The sequence below is a fragment of the Oncorhynchus mykiss genome, chromosome 18 (assembly GCF_013265735.2).
Source record: "Oncorhynchus mykiss isolate Arlee chromosome 18, USDA_OmykA_1.1, whole genome shotgun sequence".
NCBI classification, from domain to species: Eukaryota; Metazoa; Chordata; class Actinopteri; order Salmoniformes; family Salmonidae; genus Oncorhynchus; species Oncorhynchus mykiss.
In genome coordinates, this window is record NC_048582.1 from 7,995,542 (window position 1) to 8,021,482 (window position 25,941).

General features: G+C 43.7%; 1 protein-coding gene across 20 annotated transcripts in view; it reads right to left on the reverse strand.

The window, feature by feature from the left end:
• The window catches only part of LOC110496981 (dystrophin), a 394,538-nt gene that overhangs the window by 48,383 nt on the left and 320,214 nt on the right, over positions 1 to 25,941 (reverse strand). For 14 of the 20 annotated variants that reach the window (XM_036951595.1, XM_036951594.1, XM_036951600.1 and 11 more), the window contains 10 exons: positions 25,272 to 25,426; positions 24,408 to 24,597; positions 19,083 to 19,255; positions 18,314 to 18,470; positions 16,311 to 16,425; positions 12,932 to 13,200; positions 11,367 to 11,513; positions 8,476 to 8,544; positions 6,452 to 6,515; positions 6,158 to 6,218 (listed from right to left, as the gene is read on the reverse strand). In XM_036951595.1, coding sequence (XP_036807490.1) covers positions 6,158 to 6,218; positions 6,452 to 6,515; positions 8,476 to 8,544; positions 11,367 to 11,513; positions 12,932 to 13,200; positions 16,311 to 16,425; positions 18,314 to 18,470; positions 19,083 to 19,255; positions 24,408 to 24,597; positions 25,272 to 25,426 — 1,400 coding nt within the window. Of the gene's footprint in view, positions 1 to 6,157; positions 6,219 to 6,451; positions 6,516 to 8,475; positions 8,545 to 11,366; positions 11,514 to 12,931; positions 13,201 to 16,310; positions 16,426 to 18,313; positions 18,471 to 19,082; positions 19,256 to 22,573; positions 22,712 to 23,327; positions 23,343 to 24,407; positions 24,598 to 25,271; positions 25,427 to 25,941 lie in introns of those variants that run through there. The other 6 variants (XM_036951599.1, XM_036951596.1, XM_036951614.1 and 3 more) reach the window with 5 other exon arrangements.

Sequence of the window (25,941 nt, forward strand, 5' to 3'; positions counted from 1 at the left end):
CCCCTCATCTTCTTTGTTGTTAAGATGTCTCCACTAAACCCAGAGTTATCCCACATCCCCTCATCTTCTTTGTTGTTAAGATGTCTCCACTAAACCCAGAGTTATCTCACATCCCCTCATCTTCTTTGTAAGATGTCTCCACTAAACCCAGAGTTATCTCACATCCCCTCATCCTCTTTGTTGTTAAGATGTCTCCACTAAACCCAGAGTTATCTCACATCCCCTCATCTTCTTTGTTGTTAAGATGTCTCCACTAAACCCAGAGTTATCTCACATCCCCTCATCTTCTTTGTTGTTAAGATGTCTCCACTAAACCCAGAGTTATCTCACATCCCCTCATCTTCTTTGTTGTTAAGATGTCTCCACTAAACCCAGAGTTATCCCACATCCCCTCATCTTCTTTGTTGTTAAGATGTCTCCACTAAACCCAGAGTTATCTCACATCCCCTCATCCTCTTTGTTGTTAAGATGTCTCCACTAAACCCAGAGTTATCCCACATCCCCTCATCTTCTTTGTTGTTAAGATGTCTCCACTAAACCCAGAGTTATCCCACATCCCCTCATCTTCTTTGTTGTTAAGATGTCTCCACTAAACCCAGAGTTATCTCACATCCCCTCATCTTCTTTGTTGTTAAGATGTCTCCACTAAACCCAGAGTTATCTCACATCCCCTCATCTTCTTTGTTGTTAAGATGTCTCCACTAAACCCAGAGTTATCCCACATCCCCTCATCTTCTTTGTTGTTAAGATGTCTCCACTAAACCCAGAGTTATCTCACATCCCCTCATCTTCTTTGTTGTTAAGATGTCTCCACTAAACCCAGAGTTATCCCACATCCCCTCATCTTCTTTGTTGTTAAGATGTCTCCACTAAACCCAGAGTTATCCCACATCCCCTCATCCTCTTTGTTGTTAAGATGTCTCCACTAAACCCAGAGTTATCTCACATCCCCTCATCTTCTTTGTTGTTAAGATGTCTCCACTAAACCCAGAGTTATCTCACATCCCCTCATCTTCTTTGTAAGATGTCTCCACTAAACCCAGAGTTATCTCACATCCCCTCATCTTCTTTGTAAGATGTCTCCACTAAACCCAGAGTTATCCCACATCCCCTCATCCTCTTTGTTGTTAAGATGTCTCCACTAAACCCAGAGTTATCCCACATCCCCTCATCTTCTTTGTTGTTAAGATGTCTCCACTAAACCCAGAGTTATCCCACATCCCCTCATCCTCTTTGTTGTTAAGATGTCTCCACTAAACCCAGAGTTATCCCACATCCCCTCATCTTCTTTGTTGTTAAGATGTCTCCACTAAACCCAGAGTTATCTCACATCCCCTCATCTTCTTTGTTGTTAAGATGTCTCCACTAAACCCAGAGTTATCCCACATCCCCTCATCCTCTTTGTTGTTAAGATGTCTCCACTAAACCCAGAGTTATCTCACATCCCCTCATCTTCTTTGTTGTTAAGATGTCTCCACTAAACCCAGAGTTATCCCACATCCCCTCATCTTCTTTGTTGTTAAGATGTTTCCACTAAACCCAGAGTTATCCCACATCCCCTCATCTTCTTTGTTGTTAAGATGTCTCCACTAAACCCAGAGTTCTCACATCCCCTCATCTTCTTTGTTGTTAAGATGTCTCCACTAAAACCAGAGTTCTCACATCCCCTCATCTTCTTTGTTGTTAAGATGTCTCCACTAAACCCAGAGTTATCTCACATCCCCTCATCCTCTTTGTTGTTAAGATGTCTCCACTAAACCCAGAGTTATCTCACATCCCCTCATCTTCTTTGTTGTTAAGATGTCTCCACTAAACCCAGAGTTATCTCACATCCCCTCATCTTCTTTGTTGTTAAGATGTCTCCACTAAACCCAGAGTTATCTCACATCCCCTCATCTTCTTTGTTGTTAAGATGTCTCCACTAAACCCAGAGTTATCCCACATCCCCTCATCTTCTTTGTTGTTAAGATGTCTCCACTAAACCCAGAGTTATCTCACATCCCCTCATCTTCTTTGTTGTTAAGATGTCTCCACTAAACCCAGAGTTATCCCACATCCCCTCATCTTCTTTGTTGTTAAGATGTCTCCACTAAACCCAGAGTTATCTCACATCCCCTCATCCTCTTTGTTGTTAAGATGTCTCCACTAAACCCAGAGTTATCCCACATCCCCTCATCTTCTTTGTTGTTAAGATGTCTCCACTAAACCCAGAGTTATCTCACATCCCCTCATCTTCTTTGTTGTTAAGATGTTTCCACTAAACCCAGAGTTATCCCACATCCCCTCATCTTCTTTGTTGTTAAGATGTTTCCACTAAACCCAGAGTTATCCCACATCCCCTCATCTTCTTTGTTGTTAAGATGTTTCCACTAAACCCAGAGTTATCTCACATCCCCTCATCTTCTTTGTTGTTAAGATGTCTCCACTAAACCCAGAGTGATCCCACATCCCCTCATCTTCTTTGTTGTTAAGATGTCTCCACTAAACCCAGAGTTATCTCACATCCCCTCATCTTCTTTGTAAGATGTCTCCACTAAACCCAGAGTTATCTCACATCCCCTCATCCTCTTTGTTGTTAAGATGTTTCCACTAAACCCAGAGTTATCCCACATCCCCTCATCTTCTTTGTTGTTAAGATGTTTCCACTAAACCCAGAGTTATCCCACATCCCCTCATCTTCTTTGTTGTTAAGATGTTTCCACTAAACCCAGAGTTATCTCACATCCCCTCATCTTCTTTGTTGTTAAGATGTCTCCACTAAACCCAGAGTTATCCCACATCCCCTCATCTTCTTTGTTGTTAAGATGTCTCCACTAAACCCAGAGTTATCTCACATCCCCTCATCTTCTTTGTAAGATGTCTCCACTAAACCCAGAGTTATCTCACATCCCCTCATCCTCTTTGTTGTTAAGATGTCTCCACTAAACCCAGAGTTATCTCACATCCCCTCATCTTCTTTGTTGTTAAGATGTCTCCACTAAACCCAGAGTTATCTCACATCCCCTCATCTTCTTTGTTGTTAAGATGTCTCCACTAAACCCAGAGTTATCTCACATCCCCTCATCTTCTTTGTTGTTAAGATGTCTCCACTAAACCCAGAGTTATCCCACATCCCCTCATCTTCTTTGTTGTTAAGATGTCTCCACTAAACCCAGAGTTATCTCACATCCCCTCATCCTCTTTGTTGTTAAGATGTCTCCACTAAACCCAGAGTTATCCCACATCCCCTCATCTTCTTTGTTGTTAAGATGTCTCCACTAAACCCAGAGTTATCCCACATCCCCTCATCTTCTTTGTTGTTAAGATGTCTCCACTAAACCCAGAGTTATCTCACATCCCCTCATCTTCTTTGTTGTTAAGATGTCTCCACTAAACCCAGAGTTATCTCACATCCCCTCATCTTCTTTGTTGTTAAGATGTCTCCACTAAACCCAGAGTTATCCCACATCCCCTCATCTTCTTTGTTGTTAAGATGTCTCCACTAAACCCAGAGTTATCTCACATCCCCTCATCTTCTTTGTTGTTAAGATGTCTCCACTAAACCCAGAGTTATCCCACATCCCCTCATCTTCTTTGTTGTTAAGATGTCTCCACTAAACCCAGAGTTATCCCACATCCCCTCATCCTCTTTGTTGTTAAGATGTCTCCACTAAACCCAGAGTTATCTCACATCCCCTCATCTTCTTTGTTGTTAAGATGTCTCCACTAAACCCAGAGTTATCTCACATCCCCTCATCTTCTTTGTAAGATGTCTCCACTAAACCCAGAGTTATCTCACATCCCCTCATCTTCTTTGTAAGATGTCTCCACTAAACCCAGAGTTATCCCACATCCCCTCATCCTCTTTGTTGTTAAGATGTCTCCACTAAACCCAGAGTTATCCCACATCCCCTCATCTTCTTTGTTGTTAAGATGTCTCCACTAAACCCAGAGTTATCCCACATCCCCTCATCCTCTTTGTTGTTAAGATGTCTCCACTAAACCCAGAGTTATCCCACATCCCCTCATCTTCTTTGTTGTTAAGATGTCTCCACTAAACCCAGAGTTATCTCACATCCCCTCATCTTCTTTGTTGTTAAGATGTCTCCACTAAACCCAGAGTTATCCCACATCCCCTCATCCTCTTTGTTGTTAAGATGTCTCCACTAAACCCAGAGTTATCTCACATCCCCTCATCTTCTTTGTTGTTAAGATGTCTCCACTAAACCCAGAGTTATCCCACATCCCCTCATCTTCTTTGTTGTTAAGATGTTTCCACTAAACCCAGAGTTATCCCACATCCCCTCATCTTCTTTGTTGTTAAGATGTCTCCACTAAACCCAGAGTTCTCACATCCCCTCATCTTCTTTGTTGTTAAGATGTCTCCACTAAAACCAGAGTTCTCACATCCCCTCATCTTCTTTGTTGTTAAGATGTCTCCACTAAACCCAGAGTTCTCACATCCCCTCATCCTCTTTGTTGTTAAGATGTCTCCACTAAACCCAGAGTTATCTCACATCCCCTCATCTTCTTTGTTGTTAAGATGTCTCCACTAAACCCAGAGTTATCCCACATCCCCTCATCCTCTTTGTTGTTAAGATGTCTCCACTAAACCCAGAGTTATCTCACATCCCCTCATCTTCTTTGTTGTTAAGATGTCTCCACTAAACCCAGAGTTATCTCACATCCCCTCATCTTCTTTGTTGTTAAGATGTCTCCACTAAACCCAGAGTTATCCCACATCCCCTCATCTTCTTTGTTGTTAAGATGTCTCCACTAAACCCAGAGTTATCTCACATCCCCTCATCTTCTTTGTTGTTAAGATGTCTCCACTAAACCCAGAGTTATCCCACATCCCCTCATCCTCTTTGTTGTTAAGATGTCTCCACTAAACCCAGAGTTATCTCACATCCCCTCATCTTCTTTGTTGTTAAGATGTCTCCACTAAACCCAGAGTTATCTCACATCCCCTCATCTGTAGTAGCAGAGATAAAGACGGAACTACTGATTCAAAAATATCTCTGGATACTACAAGTCTACTATAAAGGACTGTAGAATACATCTAATGATAAAGAACAGTTAGAGCTAGTAATTCCATGCTAGGACTGGGATTAGGACTGGGATTAGAACTAGGACTAGAACTAGGATTAGGATTAGAACTAGGATTAGGACTAAGATTAGAACTAGGATTAGGACTAGGATTAGGACTAAGATTAGAACTAGGATTAGGATTAGGACTAGGATTGGGACTAGGATTATGATTAGAACTAGGATTAGGACTATGATTAGAACTAGGATTAGGACTATGATTAGAACTAGGATTAGGACTATGATTAGGACTAGGATTAGGACTATGATTAGAACTAGGATTAGGACTATGATTAGAACTAGGATTAGGACTATGATTAGAACTAGGATTAGGACTAGGATTAGAACTAGGATTAGGACTATGATTAGAACTAGGATTAGAACTAGGATTAGGACTACGATTAGAACTAGGATTAGGACTATGATTAGGACTATGATTAGGACTAGGATTAGGACTACCTACACACTGAAGAAGGCTGTAAAACTGAAACCTCTGTGTACGCTATCCCTGATGCTGTAAAACAAATTCTAAACATAAACTAATGAAGTAAGCTTTATGTGACATATTTTTGAGTGCAAACTATCTTTGTCTGAATTTGGAGGGTTTTACCCAGCAGCCAATCTTTTGGGGAGAGCTGCATGGTTCTCTTTGATTAGGACTAGTTCCATCCAGGAACCAGCAGACAGATACACCATCTTATCTCAGATGCCCCACACCACTAACAGTCTGCTAGATAGTGACAAGGTGGAACGGAGAATAACAGAGTTAACCCTTGAGTTATTGATTCAAGAACACCAACACCAACCTATGATGACCTCATTGGTCTGTTGGTCAATACGTTCACCACGTTCTGATGAGGGACGCTATCATAGAAGTCTGGCCTTCATTAACTTCATTATCTTCACCAGGACCTCATGATGTCAACGTTAGGACTTATTTATTCTCACTAGCATTAGTGGGAAGTTATTAGTGAAGTTATTGGTGAAGTTATTGGTGTATTTAAGTTGCAGACACTACTATTGTTGCTAGGTTGTGTTACTCTCAGCAGACAAACAGCAGTTAACCTACAGCTAGGCACAAGGTACTCACTTGATGTAGTAGGGCACGTTATTGGGTGAGACCGCCTGCTCAAATGGACCTTGAACAGAACCTGTAGACAGTGACAGGATTAGAAGAGTCAGGGATGACAAGGATAAATCCCTCCCAGAGGAGCTCTGTCTCAACGTGTGTACAGCCAGACATATGGATGTGGGTTCTGTTGATTTCACTGTATATATTCTGTCAGTATTTACTAAGGAATCATGTATGTCTTTACAGAATCAAGACAGTATGTGTGTGTGTGAGAGAGAGAGAGAGAGAGAGTTGAGACAGACAGAAACTCACCCTGCAGAGAGCCAAAATCCCTCTGAGCATCTGTCAGCTGCTTCAGGTGGTCTTTGATGGAGATCTGAGAAGAGAGGAGGAGCCAGAGAGAGGAGGAGCCAGAGAGAGAGAGAGGAGGAGCCAGAGAGAGAGAGAGGAGGAGCCAGAGAGAGAGAGCGAGCGAGGAGGAGCCAGAGAGAGAGAGAGGAGGAGCCAGAGAGAGAGAGCGAGCGAGGAGGAGCCAGAGAGAGAGAGAGGAGGGATCAGAGAGAGAGAGAAAAAAAGGAGAGAGATGGGAGAGGAGATTGTGAAGAGAGATAGGAGAAGAGATAGGAGAAGAGATTGGGGAGAGAGATAGGAGAAGAGATTGGGAAGAGAGATAGGAGAAGAGATTGGGAAGAGAGATAGGAGAAGAGATTGGGAAGAGAGATAGGAGAAGAGATTGGGAAGAGAGATAGGAGAAGAGATTGGGAAGAGAGATAGGAGAAGAGATTGGGGAGAGAGATAGGAGAGAGAGATAGGAGAAGAGATTGGGAAGAGAGATAGGAGAAGAGATTGGGAAGAGAGATAGGAAAAGAGATTGGGGAGAGAGATAGGAGAGAGAGATAGGAGAAGAGATTGGGAAGAGAGATAGGAGAAGAGATTGGGGAGAGAGATAGGAGAGAGAGATAGGAGAAGAGATTGGGGAGAGAGATAGGAGAAGAGATTGGGGAGAGAGATAGAAGAGATTGGGGAGTAAAAGAGAGTGTTTCATTATGCCACAGGGAACAGGGAACAAGAACAGGTATAATCAGAAAGAGGAGAACAGAGCTGGGTAGAGGAGAGAGATATGAGAGAGGACAGACAGAGACACACTACACTCCTAGAAATAAATGTGCTTTCTAGGGCCTAAAAGGGTTCTTCGGCTGACCCCATAGGAGAACCCTTTAAATAACATTTTTTGATTGCTCTCTTGGTTCCAGATATAATCCTTTTGAGTTCCATGTAGAACCCTTTCTTACAGAGGGTTCTACATGGAACCCAAACGGGTTCTACCTGGAACCAAAAAGGGTTCTCCTATGGGACAACCCCTTTGGAATCTTTTTTTCTATGAGTGTTCAGTACATGATAAAAGCTGTTCAGCGAGAGGACAGAGATCAAAGCTGTGTGGTTTTATGTCATACTGTGGTCATGGAGAAGCCAAGCAGTGACGGTGACTGACTGTGACTAAGCATGTCTGTTATCTAAGAGCAGAGCACTGTGACTGGGCTTTAGCTATGGTGCAGCTAAGGCCGGCTGACTGTAATGTACTCTGCTCTCTGCACAGACCACACTGACCATGTCTATGGATGAGATGGGGAGGCTCGGCAGACTGTAATGTACTCTGCTCTCTGCACAGACCACACTGACCATGTCTATGGATGAGATGGGGAGGCTCGGCAGACTGTAATGTACTCTGCTCTCTGCACAGACCACACTGACCATGTCTATGGATGAGATGGGGAGGCTCGGCAGACTGATTCTACCACAAAGAAATAGGACACATGTGTTTGACACCATAGGCAGTGTGTGTGTTTATAACAGTGTTGTACTGGGTACACATTTGCACTTATGTTTGGTGGTAAAGTACATTATGGTATGAGGCAAGTGTTGTGTGTGTGTGTGTGTGTGTGTGTGTGTGTGTGTGTGTGTGTGTGTGTGTGTGTGTGCGCGTGTGCATGTTTGTGTGTGTGCATGTGTGTGTGTGTATGTATGTGTGTGTGTGCATGTGTGTGTGTGTGATGGTGTGTGTGTGTGTGTGTGTGTGATGGTGTGTGTGTGTGTGTGTGATGGTGTGTGTGTGATGGTCTGTGTGTGTGTGTGTATGTGTGTGTGCATGTGTGATGGTGTGCGATGGTGTGATGGTGTGTGATGGTGTGTGTGATGGTGTGTGTGATGGTGTGAGATGGACTGTGGTAGCAGCCTGTGAGATGTTTGGGCCAATACAGATACAGCCATAGCAGTGTTGTAATGGAGTCTGATGGAGGAGTGATATGTGATGAGTCCTGCTGAAACAGAACCGTTACCTCAGACACATCCCCCAACTCATCCACCGCCATTCCACCCCCTGACTTTTTACACGTTCCCATGGAAACCTGGTGATGATGGGGGGATCAAAATTGTTTAAGATTGTTTTGCAGCAGTAATTATGAATGGCATCTGTACCGCAGCACCCAGCCCAATCAACCCCTTTCTTTCAGACACTTGATCTGTCTGTGTGTGTGTGTGTGTGATGTGTGTGGTGTGTGTGTATGTGTGTGTATGTGTGATGTGTGTGTGATGTGTGTGTGATGTGTGTGATGTGTGTGGTGTGTGTGTGTGTGTGTGTGTGTGTGGTGTGTGTGTATGTGTGTGGTGTGTGTGTATGTGTGTGTATGTGTGATGTGTGTGTGATGTGTGTGGTGTGTGTGTGATGTGTGTGTGATGTGTGTGTGATGTGTGTGATGTGTGTGGTGTGTGTGTGGTGTGTGTGTGATGTGTGTGTGATGTGTGTGGTGTGTGTGTATGTGTGTGTATGTGTGATGTGTGTGTGATGTGTGTGTGATGTGTGTGATGTGTGTGGTGTGTGTGTGATGTGTGTGATGTGTGTGGTGTGTGTGTATGTGTGTGTATGTGTGATGTGTGTGTGATGTGTGTGTGATGTGTGTGGTGTGTGTGTGTGTGTGTGTATGTGTGATGTGTGTGGTGTGTGTGTATGTGTGTGTGTGTGTGGTGTGTGTGTATGTGTGATGTGTGGTGTGTGTGGTGTGTGTGATGTGTGTGGTGTGTGTGGTGTGTGTGGTGTGTGTGTGACCCTTTCAGGGCATAAAGAGGGGTGCAGTTAGGTAAAAAGGCGTGTTGTCCTCGGCAACAGAGTGGGACAAACTAACAGCGTTGTTGCTATGGTGTCAGTGAGGTTCCAGTCACCTCAACTTCCTTCAGTAGACATGATGGGTGTCAGCAGGAACAGCTGGCGTGTGTGTGTGTGTGTGAGAGAGCTGCCATATGGTCCTGTCTCCAGGTGTCCATCTCCTTCACACTCCTCTTTATCTCTCCTTCATTCTCTCCCTCTTCCACTCTGCATCCCTTTCTCCACTGCTTTCATCTCAGGCAGGGAGGGAGAGAGGGATGCAGAGTGGAAGAGGGAGAGAATGAAGGAGAGATAAAGAGGAGTGTGAAGGAGATGGACACCTGGAGACAGGACCATATGGCAGCTCTCTCACACACACACACACACACACACACACACAAGACAGAGGCAGGGAGGGAGAGAATGAGAGGAGGAGGGAGGGAGGGATAGAGGGGTCTCAGGGAGGGAGGGAGGGGTCTCAGGGAGGGATAGAGGGGTCTCAGGGAGGGAGGGATAGAGGAGTCTCAGGGAGGGATTGGGGGGTCTCAGGAAGGGAGGGATAGAGGGGTCTCAGGAAGGGAGGGATAGAGGGGTCTCAGGAAGGGAGGGATAGAGGGGTCTCAGGGAGGGAGGGATAGAAGGGTCTCAGGAAGGGAGGGATAGAGGGGTCTCAGGGAGGGAGGGATAGAGGGGTCTCAGGGAGGGAGGGATAGAGGCGTCTCAGGGAGGGAGGGATAGAGGCGTCTCAGGGAGGGAGGGAGGGATAGAGGGGTCTCATGGACGGAGGGAGGGATAGGGGGGTCTCAGGGAGGGAGGGAGGCAGGGATAGAGGGGTCTCAGGGAGGGAGGAAGGGATAGAGGAGTCTCAGGGAAAGAGGGAGGCAGGGATAGAGGGGTCTCAGGGAAGGAGGGAGGGGTCTCAGGGAGGGATTGAGGGGTCTCAGGAAGGGAGGGATAGAGGGGTCTCAGGGAGGGAGGGATAGAGGGGTCTCAGGGAGGGAGGGATAGAGGGGTCTCAGAGAGGGAGGGAGGGATAGAGGGGTCTCAGAGAGGGAGGAAGGGATAGAGGAGTCTCAGGGAAAGAGGGAGGCAGGGATAGAGGGGTCTCACTGTCTCTGTGTTAGACACAGGGCAATCTGACCTCACTGTCTCTGTGTTAGACAAAGGACAATCTGACCTTACTGTCTCTGTGTTAGACTCAGGACAACCTGACCTCACTGTCTCTGTGTTAGACTCAGGACAACCTGACCTCACTGTCTCTGTTAGACTCAGGACAACCTAACCTCACTGTCTCTGTGTTAGACTCAGGACAACCTGACCTCACTGTCTCTGTGTTAGACTCAGGACAACCTAACCTCACTGTCTCTGTGTTAGACTCAGGACAACCTGACCTCACTGTCTCTGTGTTAGACTCAGGACAACCTGACCTCACTGTCTCTGTGTTAGACTCAGGACAACCTGACCTCACTGTCTCTGTGTTAGACTCAGGACAACCTGACTTCACTGTCTCTGTGTTAGACTCAGGACAACCTGACCTCACTGTCTCTGTGTTAGACTCAGGACAACCTGACCTCACTGTCTCTGTGTTAGACTCAGGACAACCTGACCTCACTGTCTCTGTGTTAGACTCAGGACAACCTGACCTCACTGTCTCTGTGTTAGACTCAGGACAACCTGACCTCACTGTCTCTGTGTTAGACTCAGGACAACCTAACCTCACTGTCTCTGTGTTAGACTCAGGACAACCTGACCTCACTGTCTCTGTGTTAGACTCAGGACAACCTGACCTCACTGTCTCTGTGTTAGACTCAGGACAACCTGACCTCACTGTCTCTGTGTTAGACTCAGGACAACCTGACCTCACTGTCTCTGTGTTAGACTCAGGACAACCTGACCTCACTGTCTCTGTGTTAGACTCAGGACAACCTGACCTCACTGTCTCTGTGTTAGACTCAGGACAACCTAACCTCACTGTCTCTGTGTTAGACTCAGGACAATCTGACGATGGGACGGACGCTCCTCGAGGTCATTGTTAATGAGGTCAGGGTGCTCAGTCAGTGTGTTTCATAGAGAACTGTGTGTGTTTACCTGTAGCATCCTCCAGCGTGTGTTGAGGTCATCCAGTCTGTCCAGGTTGGGTCGTGAGAGGACAAGGTCAGGAGGGCCGAAGGTAGAGGCCAGGTTGTTGACGTGACTCACATCGTCTTTGATAGGAGCGATCTCTGCCTGGAACGCCTGCAGCGAAGAAGACACACACACACACACACACACACACACACACACACACACATTGAAGATGGAGTGGTGGACCAATTATTGTACCTTCATACACTCCCTAGTGAACACACACCGTACCCCTTATACACTTTCATCAGCTGGAGAGATGTGTTCATTTGACCTCAGGAAGACTAGTGGTCACTAAGACATCAGCTGGAGAGATGTGTTCATTTGACCTCAGGAAGACTAGTGGTCACTAAGACATCAGCTGGAGAGATGTGTTCATTTGACCTCAGGAAGACTAGTGGTCACTAAGACATCAGCTGGAGAGATGTGTTCATTTGACCTCAGGAAGACTGGTGGTCACTAAGACATCAGCTGGAGAGATGTGTTCATTTGACCTCAGGAAGACTGGTGGTCACTAAGACATCAGCTGGAGAGATGTGTTCATTTGACCTCAGGAAGACTAGTGGTCACTAAGACATCAGCTGGAGAGATGTGTTCATTTGACCTCAGGAAGACTGGTGGTCACTAAGACATCAGCTGGAGAGATGTGTTCATTTGACCTCAGGATACTTGGGGTTTTGGTAATGAGGCCCTGTATCTACAGTACTTTGCCAGAGTCAGATGCGTCTCTGCGTGCGGTTTGAAGGAAGTTGCTAAGTGGCTCTAGCGCAATTGCTAACTAGCATTAGCGCAATGACTGGAAGTCTATGGGTATCTCCTTGCATGCTAGCAGATACCCATAGACTTCCAGTCACTGTGCTAATGCTAATTAGCATTGGCTATCAAAACTACCTCAAACTTTCTAGTGAAGTAGATAAAGGGCATCGTTGCCAACATCTGAAAGTATCCCGTTAAGGAATCAGCTAATGGAGACCCAAATGAAAAAAATCATCTGTATCCAATCTCACCTTGACTCTCTATCTGTTAAATTAGGGTGCATGTGTTTGTGTGTCTCTCACCTTGACTCTCTCTATCTGTTAAATTAGGGTGCATGTGTTTGTGTGTCTCTCACCTTGACTCTCTCTATCTGTTAAATTAGGGTGCATGTGTTTGTGTGCCTCTCACCTTGACTCTCTATCTGTTAAATTAGGGTGCATGTGTTTGTGTGTCTCTCACCTTGACTCTCTCTATCTGTTAAATTAGGGTGCATGTGTTTGTGTGCCTCTCACCTTGACTCTCTATCTGTTAAATTAGGGTGCATGTGTTTGTGTGTCTCTCACCTTGACTCTCTCTATCTGTTAAATTAGGGTGCATGTGTTTGTGTGTCTCTCACCTTGACTCTCTCTATCTGTTAAATTAGGGTGCATGTGTTTGTGTGTCTCTCACCTTGACTCTCTCTATCTGTTAAATTAGGGTGCATGTGTTTGTGCCTCTCACCTTGACTCTCTCTATCTGTTAAATTAGGGTGCATGTGTTTGTGTGTCTCTCACCTTGACCCTGTCAATGTGTTCAGGTAGTGAGTCTATGAGCAGGTCTCCTACAGGCTCCCAGGCCTCCTTCACCATCTCAGCCTGGCTCAGCCTCAGCTCCAGCTGGTCCTGGGCCTTCTGAAGCTCCAACAGCCTATCCAGAGCCAGCTCCAGCCTCCTCTGCCAATCAGCAGCCTCCTCGTTAAGCCCCTCCCACCCAGACGCCACATCCTCTGCTTCCTTTCGCAGGACCCGCCCCACGTTCTGGGCACGCTCCTCTGGACTGATGTCTGACAGGACAGAAAGAAATGGTTTGATTCATTTTGTGTCCCCTCAGGGAATGATCAGGTTTGATAGAAATTAAGGAGTTATCGGATTGTATAATGACCTGACACAACAATCCTAATTTATACTAATATTATAAACTACTTATAAGATTGAAATTCAAACTCTGGATGATTACTTCTTGAAAGTGATTTGGTTGCTTAATTTTCTTGATCAGCCCTAAATCCTTTCCGACCTCATCACATATAGGCTCAAACATCACTTAGACTATAGGGCTCATGGTTTAGCAAAACAGAATCCTAAATCCTTTCCAACCTCATCACATATAGGCTCAAACATCACTTAGACTATAGGGCTCATGGTTTAGCAAAACAGAATCCTAAATCCTTCCCGACCTCATCACATATAGGCTCAAACATCACTTAGACTATAGGGCTCATGGTTTAGCAAAACAGAATCCTAAATCCTTCCCGACCTCATCACATATAGGCTCAAACATCACTTAGACTATAGGGCTCATGGTTTAGCAAAACAGAATCCTAAATCCTTCCCGACCTCATCACATATAGGCTCAAACATCACTTAGACTATAGGGCTCATGGTTTAGCAAAACAGAATCCTAAATCCTTCCCGACCTCATCACATATAGGCTCAAACATCACTTAGACTATAGGGCTCATGGTTTAGCAAAACAGAATCCTAAATCCTTTCCAACCTCATCACATATAGGCTCAAACATCACTTAGACTATAGGGCTCATGGTTTAGCAAAACAGAATCCTAAATCCTTCCCGACCTCATCACATATAGGCTCAAACATCACTTAGACTATAGGGCTCATGGTTTAGCAAAACAGAATCCTAAATCCTTTCCGACCTCATCACATATAGGCTCAAACATCACTTAGACTATAGGGCTCATGGTTTAGCAAAACAGAATCCTAAATCCTTCCCGACCTCATCACATATAGGCTCAAACATCACTTAGACTATAGGGCTCATGGTTTAGCAAAACAGAATCCTAAATCCTTTCCAACCTCATCACATATAGGCTCAAACATGACTTAGACTATAGGGCTCATGGTTTAGCAAAACAGAATCCTAAATCCTTTCCAACCTTATCACATATAGGCTCAAACATCACTTAGACTATAGGGCTCATGGTTTAGCAAAACAGAATCCTAAATCCTTCCCGACCTTATCACATATAGGCTCAAACATCACTTAGACTATAGGGCTCATGGTTTAGCAAAACAGAATCCTAAATCCTTTCCAACCTCATCACATATAGGCTCAAACATGACTTAGACTATAGGGCTCATGGTTTAGCAAAACAGAATCCTAAATCCTTTCCAACCTTATCACATATAGGCTCAAACATCACTTAGACTATAGGGCTCATGGTTTAGCAAAACAGAATCCTAAATCCTTCCCGACCTTATCACATATAGGCTCAAACATCACTTAGACTATAGGGCTCATGGTTTAGCAAAACAGAATCCCACACCTGAGGAAAACACATTGGAGCCCATTGAATTGAATAAGCGGCAAGAGTTCAAGAGTTTCCCTCACTACGGGTTGCCAGGCAGTTGCTATGGCAAAGAGGTCACACTCAGCATGTTTGGGAACAAACGGGAGCAGGCGGTTTAGTAAGGAACCCAACTGAAACAGCAGGGCATGGCGTCTTCTCATTTCTACACCTTTTATTGGAAAATGCTGATGTTAGACCACCAAAATAGTAGTGGAATAAAACTCCTTTGGCTTACTGTTCCTCTGTTTTATAAACAGAACCCCGTGAGCCAATCACAGAGCCCGAACTGGCTGTCAAGTCAGCTGATGTTATGAACTTAGTCATAATCAGATGATGGACAGTAGAGTTCTGCCCACTCAGGGAAACATGTCAGTCAACTGAGACACACTGCTGTGAAAAAGTATTGGCCTCATCTCTGATTTTCTCTATTTTTGCACATTTTTGATACTGAATGTTATCAGAACTTCAACCAAAACCTGATATTAAACCTGATATTAAACCTGATATTAAACCTGATGTTAAACCTGATATTAAACCTGATATTAAACCTGATATTAAACCTGATATTAAACCTGAGTGTACAAATAACAAAAAACACCCATTTCCCCCTGTGTGTGAAAAGGTAATTGCCCCTTTACACTCAATAACTGGTTGTGCCACCTTTAGCTGCCATGACTCCAACCAAACGCTTCCTGTAGTTGTTGATCAGTCTCACACATCGCTGTGGAGGAATTCTGACCCACTCTTTCATGCAGAACTGCTGTAACTCAGCTACATGTGTGGGTTTACAAGCGTGAACAGCTCATTTCAAGTCCTGCCACAACATCTCAATTGGGATTAGGTCTGTACTTTGACTAGGCCTTTCCAAAATTTCAAATGTGTTGTTTTTTTAGTCATTTTCATGTAGACTTGATTGTGTGTTTTGGATCATTGTCTTTCTGCATGACCCAGCTGTGCTTCAGCGTCAGCTCACAGACAGATGGCCTGACGTTCTCCAGTAGAATTCTCTGATACAGAGCAGAATTCACAGTCCCTTCTACTAAGGCAAGTCGTCCAGGTCCTGAGGCAGCACAGCATCCCCACAGCCATGTGTGAGACTGATCAACAACTACAGGAAGCGTTTGGTTGGAGTCATGGCAGCTAAAGGTGGCACAACCAGTTATTGAGTGTAAAGGGGCAATTACTTTTTCACACACAGGGGGCATTAGGTGTTGCATAAAATTGTTTATGAAATAAATTAATTAATGGTTGTGTTATTTGTTCACTCAGGTTCCCTTTATCTAATATTAGTCTTTGGTTGAAGATCTGATAACATTCAATATCAAAAATATGCAGAAGTAGGGAGAATTAGACAGGGGGAAACAGGTTCTCTCTGCACTGTATCTTGTCAGTGACATGACCATTAATGTTCATACACATGTGTATTATAAGTAGGTAAAAATGAGTGTTGGTGTCCGTGAGCAGGATGAGGGTATCTGTTGGTGTTTACCAGTGTGTGATGAGTAACCTTTCTTTAGACTCGCGTTAAAGCCCATGAATTAATACCTAGGCTTTAGTTCCGCGGGCTAACAGTGTGTCCCACTCACCTCTCTGGACAGGCTGAGGCTCCCTCTCAGCAGGCAGCTCAGACAGGAAGATCTGAACCTGGTCCAGAGCCCCGTTAACCACCGGACCCTTGGCCCTCAGATCTTTCCTGAAGCTCTGTAACACACACACAAAATCAAATCAAACGTCATCGATCACATGTTTGGTAAAGAACAGTAGACTAACAGTGAGAAGTCTTACTTCCGGGTCCTTTTCCAACAACGCAGAGATAAAGATACAACATAGAAATAGTGACGAGAAATCAATACACAGGAAATGACGAATAACAATAACATGCAGTATGTGTCTGAGTCCATGTTACCGTGTGTGTGTGTGTGTGTGTGTGTGTGTGTGTGTGTGTGTGTGTGTGTGTGTGTGTGTATAAAATCAGTGCAGGACAGTTAGTGCAAAAACACACACACACACACACACACACACACAGCGTAAAGCACAGGCTCCATGACAACGGCAGAAAACTGTCATCAGTTCTTAATGATGTTGCAGAATAGTGTCATCAGTTCTTAATGATGTTGCAGAATACTGTCATCAGTTCTTAATGATGTTGCAGGGTACTGTCATCAGTTCTTAATGATGTTACAGAATACTGTCATCAGTTCTTAATGACGTTGCAGAGTACTGTCATCAGTTCTTAATGATGTTGCAGAATACTGTCATCAGTTCTTAATGATGTTGCAGAATACTGTCATCAGTTCTTAATGATGTTGCAGAGTACTGTCATCAGTTCTTAATGATGTGGCAGAATACTGTAATCAGTTCTTAATGATGTTGCAGAGTACTGTCATCAGTTCTTAATGATGTTGCAGAGTACTGTCATCAGTTCTTAATGATGTTGCAGAGTACTGTCATCAGTTCTTAATGATGTTGCAGAGTACTGTCATCAGTTCTTAATGATGTTGCAGGGTACTGTCATCAGTTCTTAATGATGTTGCAGAGTACTGTCATCAGTTCTTAATGATGTTGCAGAGTACTGTCATCAGTTCTTAATGATGCATGATGTCCTCATTAGGAGTATGATGATACATTACAAAAACATTCCAATATTGTGTATTGCTAACATCTCCATAATGCAGTGAACTTGCAGTGTGGCTCATCTGCTTCCTGAACAACTTATGATGTTATCAACCAGATATAAACCAGTTATAAACCAGATATAAACCAGTTATAAACCAGATATAAACCAGATATAAACCAGATATAAACCAGATATAAACCAGATATAAACATATATAAACCAGATATAAACCAGTTATAAACCAGTTATAAACCAGATATAAACCAGATATAAACCAGATATAAACCAGATATAAACCAGATATAAACCAGATATAAACCAGTTATAAACCAGTTATAAACCAGTTATAAACATATATAAACCAGATATAAACAGATATACACCAGATATAAACCAGTTATAAACCAGTTATAAACCAGATATAAACCAGATATAAACCAGATATAAACCAGATATAAACCAGTTATAAACCAGTTATAAACCAGTTATAAACATATAAAAACCAGATATAAACAGATATACACCAGATATAAACCAGATATAAACCGGTTATAAACCAGATATAAACCAGATATAAACAGATATAAACCAGATATAAACCAGATATAAACCGGTTATAAACCAGATATAAACCAGATATAAACCAGATATAAACCGGTAATAAACCAGATATAAACAGATATAAACCAGATATAAACCAGTTATAAACATATATAAACCTCTGCTTACGATTTCTGGCGTATCAATGTATCTATGAACCAACCAACTAGTGAATCACCCAACCAAAACCAACCAGCTAACCACCCAGCCAACCAGCCACCCACCCAACCAACCAGCCACCAACCAAAACCAACCAGCTAACCACCCAGCCAGCCAGCTAACCACCCAGCCAACCAGCCACCCACCCAACCAACCAGCCACCAACCAAAACCAACCAGCCAACCACCCAGCCAGCCAGTATTCCGCTCTCACCCTGTGTGTGTCCAGCTGTTGTTGCACAGCAGGGACGTCGCCCCTTACTGGTGGTTCCTGCTCCAGCAGGTCAGTCTTCATCTGCAGCCAGGCTATCAGCTCCTGAAGGGTCATGTGTATCCGCTTCCATGGAGCCATTTCCCCTTCCAGGTGAGATCTACAACATATACATAGAAGCATAGATATAAGACCGGATCATAGATATTCCTATCTAAACTGGGCTGGATCGTAGATATTCTTATCTAAACTGGCCTGGATCGTAGATATTCTTATCTAACCTGGACTGGATCAAATATATTCCTATCTAAACAAGACTGGATCAAATATATTCCTATCTAAACTAGACTGCATCAAATATATTCCTATCTAAACAAGACTGGATCAAATATATTCCTATCTAAACTAGACTGCATCAAATATATTCCTATCTAAACAAGACTGGATCAAATATATTCCTATTTAAACAAGACTGGATCAAATATATTCCTATCTAAACTAGACTGGATCAAATATATTCCTATCTAAACTAGACTGGATCATAGATATTACTATCTAAACTGGACTGGATCAAAGATATTACTATCTAAACTGGACTGGATCAAAGATATTACTATCTAAACTGGACTGTTGACCAGGGATGCGCAACCCTTCCTCCTGAGGAAGAAAGGTCCCGCAGGCGTTTGCTCCAACCCTACTCAGTCTAACACACCTGATTGTAGAATGAACACATGGAGGCAGGCATGAGAAAGGGGGCTGGCCTGGTGTCTACCTCATACTCATGGTTTTGCTGCGGAGCTCGTCCCAGCGCTGGCCCATGTTGTCCAGGCGGCTCTGTAGGAGTACGGCATCGTCTGAGCCGGTCAGAGAGGTCACGATACGCTGACCATTCTCATCCAGAGAGTGGTACAGTTCTGTGTGGCCATCTATCTCCCCCTGAAGGTCCTACACACACACACACACACACACACACGCACACACACACACACACACACACACACAGAGCATACACACACACACACACACACACACACACACACACACACACACACACACACACACACACACACACACACACACACACACACACACGTCCAATCATTAGTAGGTATCTAAATAATTATAATGTTCTGTGACATATGCCTGAATGATTTCGATGCATTTTGACCAGGAGTTAATGTATTATCAGTCTTATTAAAGCCTAGGAACCATTAGATTCATATCTATATATTATAATAATGATATATGTCCTCCTATAGAAGGAACCATTAGATTAATATCTACATATTATAATAATGATATATGTCCTCCTATAGAAGGAGCCATTAGATTAATATCTATATATTATAATAATGATATATGTCCTCCTATAGAAGGAGCCATTAGATGACTACATATTATAATAATGATATATGTCCTCCTATAGAAGGAGCCATTAGATGACTACATATTATAATAATGATATATGTCCTCCTATAGAAGGAACCATTAGATTCATATCTATATATTATAATAATGATATATGTCCTCCTATAGAAGGAACCATTAGATTCATATCTATATATTATAATAATGATATATGTCCTCCTATAGAAGGAACCATTAGATTCATATCTATATATTATAATAATGATATATGTCCTCCTATAGAAGGAACCATTAGATTCATATCTATATATTATAATAATGATATATGTCCTCCTATAGAAGGAACCATTAGATTCATATCTATATATTATAATAATGATATATGTCCTCCTATAGAAGGAACCATTAGATTAATATCTATATATTATAATAATGATATATGTCCTCCTATAGAAGGAGCCATTAGATTCATATCTGTATATTATAATAATGATATATGTCCTCCTATAGAAGGAGCCATTAGATTAATATCTATATATTATAATAATGATATATGTCCTTCTATAGAAGGAACCATTAGATGACTACATATTATAATAATGATATATGTCCTCCTATAGAAGGAGCCATTAGATGACTACATATTATAATAATGATATATGTCCTCCTATAGAAGAAGCCATTAGATGACTACATATTATAATAATGATATATGTCCTCCTATAGAAGGAGCCATTAGATGACTACATATTATAATAATGATATATGTCCTCCTATAGAAGAAGCCATTAGATGACTACATATTATAATAATGATATATGTCCTCCTATAGAAGAAGCCATTAGATGACTACATATTATAATAATGATATATGTCCTCCTATAGAAGGAGCCATTAGATGACTACATATTATAATAATGATATATGTCCTCCTATAGAAGAAGCCATTAGATGACTACATATTATAATAATGATATATGTCCTCCTATAGAAGGAGCCATTAGATGACTACATATTATAATAATGATATATGTCCTCCTATAGAAGAAGCCATTAGATGACTACATATTATAATAATGATATATGTCCTCCTATAGAAGAAGCCATTAGATGACTACATATTATAATAATGATATATGTCCTCCTATAGAAGGAGCCATTAGATGACTACATATTATAATAATGATATATGTCCTCCTATAGAAGAAGCCATTAGATGACTACATATTATAATAATGATGGACATGCCCAAACAGAGCAGCCACTCTCTCAGCCTAATATTCTAGAATCCTAATGAATCCATGAGTCTTTCTCATTATTGTCATTAATGTCCTGCTGGTGAAAGAGCCAGGTTATCCAGGTATTACCTGAGTACCTTCTCCACTAGCTGGGTACATACTGTACATATTATGATGGGGAATGTCCAACCAAAGCTCCCCACCTCACCATACACTCTTAGAAAACAAGGTGCAATCTAGAACCTAAAAGGGTTCTTCGGCTGTCCCCATAGGAGAACCCTTTTGAAGAACCCCTTTTGGTTCCAGGTAGAACCCTTTTCTACATGGAACCAAAATGGTTCTACCTGGAACCAAAAAGGGTTCTCCTATGGGGACTTCTGAAGAACCCTTTTGGAATCTTTTTTTTGTACTCTCAATCTAATGTTCTCTAATGATCCTAATTAGTCCATTCCTTTCCCCTGACTGGCATCATCAGATGCTGCAGGTCTAAGAGTCATGTGGCTGTGAGGTTTGATCTCAGAGAGGGCAGAATGACGTCACAGAATAGAAGACTACATAACAACCATTCATAGAATCTCCTTAGCAACCCCATGTGCCTCATTTACTTAATGCACGTACCAAAACCACACAACAAGTTTCCTCACAGGAAAACATGAAGTTATTTGAATTGAAATGTCATTGACTGTAAATATACACTGAGTGTACAAAACATTAAGAACAGCCTTGATTCGGGCCTCCCGAGTGGCGCAGTGGTCTAAGGCACTGCATCGCAGTGCTAGCTGTGCCACTAGAGATTCTGGGTTCGAGTCCAGGCTCTTGATACACGTGGGAAACTGTTGAGTGTGAAAAACCCAGCAGCGTTGCAGTTCTTGACACACTCTAACTGGTGTGACTGGCACCTACTACCAAACCCCGTTCAAAGTCACTTAAATCTTTTGTCTTGCCCATTCACCCTCTAAATGACACACATACACAATCCATGTTTCAATTGTCTCAAGACTTAAACATCCTTCTTTAACCTGTCTCCTCCTCTTCATCTACACTGATTGAAGTGGATTTAACAAGTGACATCAATAAGGGATCATAACTTCAACCTGGATTCACCTGGTGAGTCTATATCATGGAAAGAGCAGGTGTTCCTAATGTTTTGTCCACTCAGTGTACAGCAACAACAAAGCCTACTGTATTAAATGGACCATTTCTGACCGTGGTTCATTCAAGTGAGCACTACGTCTGAAGTGACTGTCTTTCTCCAACTCCGAGACAGACGAACAGTGCAAGACAGAAGAATACACAGACACGTTCAGTACTGGACAGAAGAATACACAGACACACGTTCAGTACTGGACAGAAGAATACACAGACACACGTTCAGTACTGGACAGAAGAATACACAGACACACGTTCAGTACTGGACAGAAGAATACACAGACACACGTTCAGTACTGGACAGAAGAATACACAGACACGTTCAGTACTGGACAGAAGAATACACAGACACACGTTCAGTACTGGACAGAAGAATACACAGACACACGTTCAGTACTGGACAGAAGAATACACAGACACGTTCAGTACTGGACAGAAGAATACACAGACACACGTTCAGTACTGGACAGAAACCCTTCCCAGTGACCAGTAAGTTGTAATCTCTAACCTGAACTTGGTAGGTTTTCCTGCGCAACATATTATCCACTTAAGGCAACGCTTCACACAACTAAGAAAACATCTCTTCTGTCGCTAAACTCAATCAAGTGTAGATGCTTTCTGTGTTTGTCCGTGAGCTACAATGAGCACTGTGCCTATGTGAGTGTGTGTGTGTGAGTGTGAGTGTCTGCTCGTGTGCATGTGTGTGAGGAAGAGGGAGAGACCCAATAGAATGAGGTACAGAAGGCTGGTTGATGTCCGACACACAGCGACTGTTGTTCACTGGGGGAGAGAGTGAAGAAAGTGGGCGACTACTGCTGCACAGAGGGTCAGAAATGTTCCCTTTCCAAACTCAGAACAGGCCTGTCTCTTCACAACCCACAATACAGTGTGAGTTGGGGGGGGGGGGGGGGGGGGGTCCTGTCTTTGTCCACTCCTTGGAGTCTGGACCTTGTCTCGTCCCCCCAGCCAGGCCCAACATTCCTGTCATACCAGCCGGGGTATTGAGGGGCACACATGGCAGTCAGGGGAAGGTACCGAGGACAAGAGACTGGGTCAGACTGCTGGCTGCTTTCTAGAACACATCACACACCCTGCACATACTGTACTGACACCTCCCCCACCCTGAGACACTTCACACTAATGCCACTCAAGCTGAGCTGACTCAACTGAAAGATGACTCAACAATTTGACTTTGTTGAATTGAGTCTATGAAATTACTCTTAACGGATTCTGAACTGACACTAGTTTGTGTGTGTGAGTACCTGGAACTGCCCCAGCAGGTGACTGACTCTACAGTATGAACTGAGTGTGAGTACCTGGAACTGCCCCAGCAGGTGACTGACTCTACAGTATGAACTGAGTGTGAGTACCTGGAACTGCCCCAGCAGGTGACTGACTCTACAGTATGAACTGAGTGTGAGTACCTGGAACTGCCCCAGAAGGAGACTGACTCTACAGTATGAACTGAGTGTGAGTACCTGGAACTGCCCCAGCAGGAGACTGACTCTACAGTATGAACTGAGTGTGAGTACCTGGAACTGCCCCAGCAGGAGACTGACTCTACAGTATGAACTGAGTGTGAGTACCTGGAACTGCCCCAGCAGGTGACTGACTCTACAGTATGAACTGAGTGTGAGTACCTGGAACTGCCCCAGCAGGAGACTGACTCTACAGTATGAACTGAGTGTGAGTACCTGGAACTGCCCCAGCAGGAGACTGACTCTACAGTATGAACTGAGTGTGAGTACCTGGAACTGCCCCAGCAGGAGACTGACTCTACAGTATGAACTGAGTGTGAGTACCTGGAACTGCCCCAGCAGGTGACTGACTCTACAGTATGAACTGAGTGTGAGTACCTGGAACTGCCCCAGCAGGTGACTGACTCTACAGTATGAACTGAGTGTGAGTACCTGGAACTGCCCCAGCAGGAGACTGACTCTACAGTATGAACTGAGTGTGAGTACTTGGAACTGCCCCAGAAGGAGACTGACTCTACAGTATGAACTGAGTGTGAGTACCTGGAACTGCCCCAGTAGGAGACTGACTCTACAGTATGAACTGAGTGTGAGTACCTGGAACTGCCCCAGCAGGAGACTGACTCTACAGTATGAACTGAGTGTGAGTACCTGGAACTGCCCCAGCAGGTGACTGACTCTACAGTATGAACTGAGTGTGAGTACCTGGAACTGCCCCAGCAGGTGACTGACTCTACAGTATGAACTGAGTGTGAGTACCTGGAACTGCCCCAGCAGGTGACTGACTCTACAGTATGAACTGAGTGTGAGTACCTGGAACTGCCCCAGCAGGAGACTGACTCTACAGTATGAACTGAGTGTGAGTACCTGGAACTGCCCCAGCAGGTGTCGTACAGCCTCAGGGTCCTCCAGCAGCCTCTCCTTGTGTGAGGCGTCCAGCAGGACGTTACAGGTGGTCTCTGCCTCCGTCAGCCAGTTGAGGAACTCCTTCAGGTCCAGGTAGAACTGCTGTAACAGCCTCAGAGCAGCTGACAGAGCCGCCTCACGGTCCCCGACACTACATCCACAAATAGGAACACATGTACAGAAACTGTTGTTGGCACCGCTACACACACACACACAGGTCACAAGTTCAGAGGGCAAACTGGGGTCATACATCAGTGTTATGATGTGGCCTGTCACGGGGAAATTTAGTAGAACTAACAGTGAGGGTCAATGTGTGTGCGTGCGTTCAGATGTACTGTGCATTGTGTGTGTGTGTTCAGGTGTACTGAGAGACAGCATGATGAAGTGCTTTCAGGAGCATGTGGGACTGATGCAGACTGACTGACTGATTAACTGACTGATTAACTGAATGACTGACTGATTAACTGACTGACTGACAGAATACCAGACTGTCTGACTAACTAACTGACTGACTGACTGACTAACTGACTGACTGACTGGTTGACTGACTGATTAACTGAATGACTGACTGGTTAATTAACTGACTGACCGACAGACTAACTGACTGACTGACTGGCTAATTGACTGACTGGTTTACTAACTGACTGACAGAATACCAGACTGACTGACTAAATAACTGACTGAATGGTTGACTGACTGTCTGACTAACTAACTAACTGACTGACTGACAGGCTGACTGACTAACTGAATAACTGACTGACTAACTGACTAAATAACTGACTGACTGGTTGACCAACTGACTGACAGAATAACAGACTGACTCACCGTTTGTTGATGTGCTCCCAGGTAACGTTCATGGCGTCGGTCATCTGTGTGACCTTGTGCGTGTGGTCGGTAGAGTAAAGGGTTAACAGCTTCCCTGCCAGGTCATTGGTCACGTCCACCTGACCCTGCCACTGGTGCAGCTCCTTCACAAACAGCTGTTGAGAACCACAGAAAACAGTTATAAATAAAGACATAAAATGACGATACAGAACATCACCCTAATACACAGTAACAACCCTCTAGTGGCCCAGAGGAAGCAGATACCCTCTAAATATACAGCTCTGATACAGAACATCACCCTAATACACAGTAACAACCCTCTAGTGGCCCAGAGGAAGCAGAGACAGAGACCCACTAAATATACAGCTCTGATACAGAACATCACCCTAATACACAGTAACAACCCTCTAGTGGCCCAGAGGAAGCCGAGACCCTCTAAATATACAGCTCTGATACAGAACATCACCCTAATACACAGTAACAACCCTCTAGTGGCCCAGAGGAAGCAGAGACCCTCTAAATATACAGCTCTGATACAGAACATCACCCTAATACACAGTAACAACCCTCTAGTGGCCCAGAGGAAGCAGAGACCCTCTAAATATACAGCTCTGATACAGAACATCACCCTCATACACAGTAACAACCCTCTAGTGGCCCAGAGGAAGCC